Source organism: Trypanosoma grayi (genome assembly GCF_000691245.1).
Source record: "Trypanosoma grayi strain ANR4 Tgr_1675_V1, whole genome shotgun sequence".
NCBI classification, from domain to species: domain Eukaryota; phylum Euglenozoa; class Kinetoplastea; order Trypanosomatida; family Trypanosomatidae; genus Trypanosoma; species Trypanosoma grayi.
In genome coordinates this window covers 623-2441 of record NW_008827293.1, presented here as the reverse complement: position 1 = coordinate 2441, position 1819 = coordinate 623, and the positions used below count along the sequence as shown (strand labels likewise).

The 1819-nt window shown below is 62.1% G+C and overlaps 1 protein-coding gene across 1 annotated transcript; it reads right to left on the bottom strand.

Moving 5' to 3' along the window:
* Positions 1-18: 18 nt before the first annotated feature.
* DQ04_16751000 (dihydrofolate reductase/thymidylate synthase) lies at positions 19-1572 on the bottom strand (the record flags this gene model as incomplete). Its single annotated transcript, XM_009317500.1, has 1 exon — positions 19-1572. The coding sequence occupies one exon, from the start codon at positions 1570-1572 to the stop codon at positions 19-21; it is 1554 nt and encodes a 517-aa protein (XP_009315775.1).
* Between the last annotated feature and the right edge of the window lie 247 nt (positions 1573-1819).

The following is a 1819-nucleotide window of genomic DNA, read 5'->3' as shown; positions in this document are numbered from 1 at the left end:
TGTAAATAATTGCGTACGTCACACAGCCATCTTCATTGCGATTGCGGGGTACGGCGTGTAGTCCACGATCTCAATGTCGCCCTCTTCGTAGTCCTCGAGGAACTCCCGCTCGCGGCGGAACACGATGAACGGAAACGCCCGCGGCACCCGCTGCAGCTGCTCCAGGCAGGGCTCCACGTGGTTGGAGTACACGTGCGCATCGCCGAGCGTGTGCACCAGCTCGCCCGGCCGCAATCCCGCCGCCTTCGCCATGAGGATCGTCAGCAGCGCGTACGACGCGATGTTGAACGGCACGCCGAGGCCCATGTCGCACGAGCGCTGGTACAGCATGCAGGAGAGCTCGCCGTTGTTCGCGTAGAACTGCGCGAGGAGGTGGCACGGTGGGAGCGCCATCGCGTGCAGCGCGCACGGGTTCCACGCGGTGAGTATCATGCGCCGGTCATCGGGGTTCGTGCGCAGCGTCTCTACGATCTGCCGGATCTGGTCGATGCCATTCCCGGAGTAGTCGTCGTCGTGCCGCGTGTACGCCGCGCCGAAGTGTCGCCACTGGAAGCCGTACACCGGGCCAAGGTCCATCTCCTCGTAGTCGTGCAGCCCGCGGCTGTCGAGGAAGGCGCGCGAGCCGTTGTCGCTCCAGATGTGCACGCCCTTGTCGCTCAGCAGCTTCGCGTTCGTCTGGCCGCGCAGAAACCACAGCAGCTCCTCGCACACGCCGCGCCAGAAGACGCGCTTCGTCGTCAGCAGCGGCAGGCGATTGCCACGGAGCGAGAAACGCATCTGCGCGCCGAAGATCGACAGCGTGCCAACACCTGTGCGGTCATCCTTCTTACTCCCCTCGCGAATAATGTGGTCGACGAGATGCAGGTACTGCTCCTCCTCTCTGTTGCGCGGCACGTACTTCTCAAAGCGGTACTTGGTGGCGGCGGCATTCGCCGACGTGAGGTCCTCCGTCGCCTTCTCCCGCACCCAATCCTCCCCGCTGCCAGCCGCAGGAGTGCAGAAGTGCACACTGCACGACGGCTCGTGAACATGGATCAGGGTGAGGTGAATTGCCTGCAGCACGCCAACGCACGGCGGGCGGAGGGCTTCCGCGTAGACGCGGCCGCCGCCAACGCAGTACACCGTCTCGATGCTTGACACATACGCCGGTTCCGCAAGCAGCTGCAGCGCGTCCGCCAGGCCGCCGTTCACAACGACAACGCCGTCGGCTGCTGCTGCACGCTTCGCCTCGTCAGAGATGCCGTCCAGCAGGTGCTCCTTCGTGAGAGTGGCAGAGAGCACAACGTTCAGGCGACCGGCGAGCGGGCGGAACTTGGCGGGTATGCTGTCCCACGTCTTGCGGCCCATCACAACAGCGTTACGCTTTTCCAGTGACGGCGTGACGTTCTTTCCACGCAGATTTGTGGTCAACTTCTTAAAGTACTGCATGTCCTCCGGCACGTGCCACGGAATGGAATTGCCATCCCCGATGCCGTTCTTCTCGTCGGTGGCCACGACAATGCTGAAGGCGCGCATTGCGAGGCGTGTGCTCTCCGCGGCGGTCTCCGGCATGCGTATCTTGAAGGCTTCCATTCTTGCGAGTGCCTGTACAAGATACTTACGATTACTTATGTGCGCGTCTTACTTTGGAATGCGGCTACAGAAGCTATGCTTGCCACCCTTTGAATCGCAAACAATGGTGATGAGAAGGGGGGAGGGGGAAGTGGAAGCACAACAGCTGAGTGTGGCCTTCTGCTGGCATTATCTGCCCTCGCTTCCTGCTGCCGGCGGGTATGCGTGCGTGTATTTCTCTGTCTGTCTGTCTGTCTGTCTGTCTGTC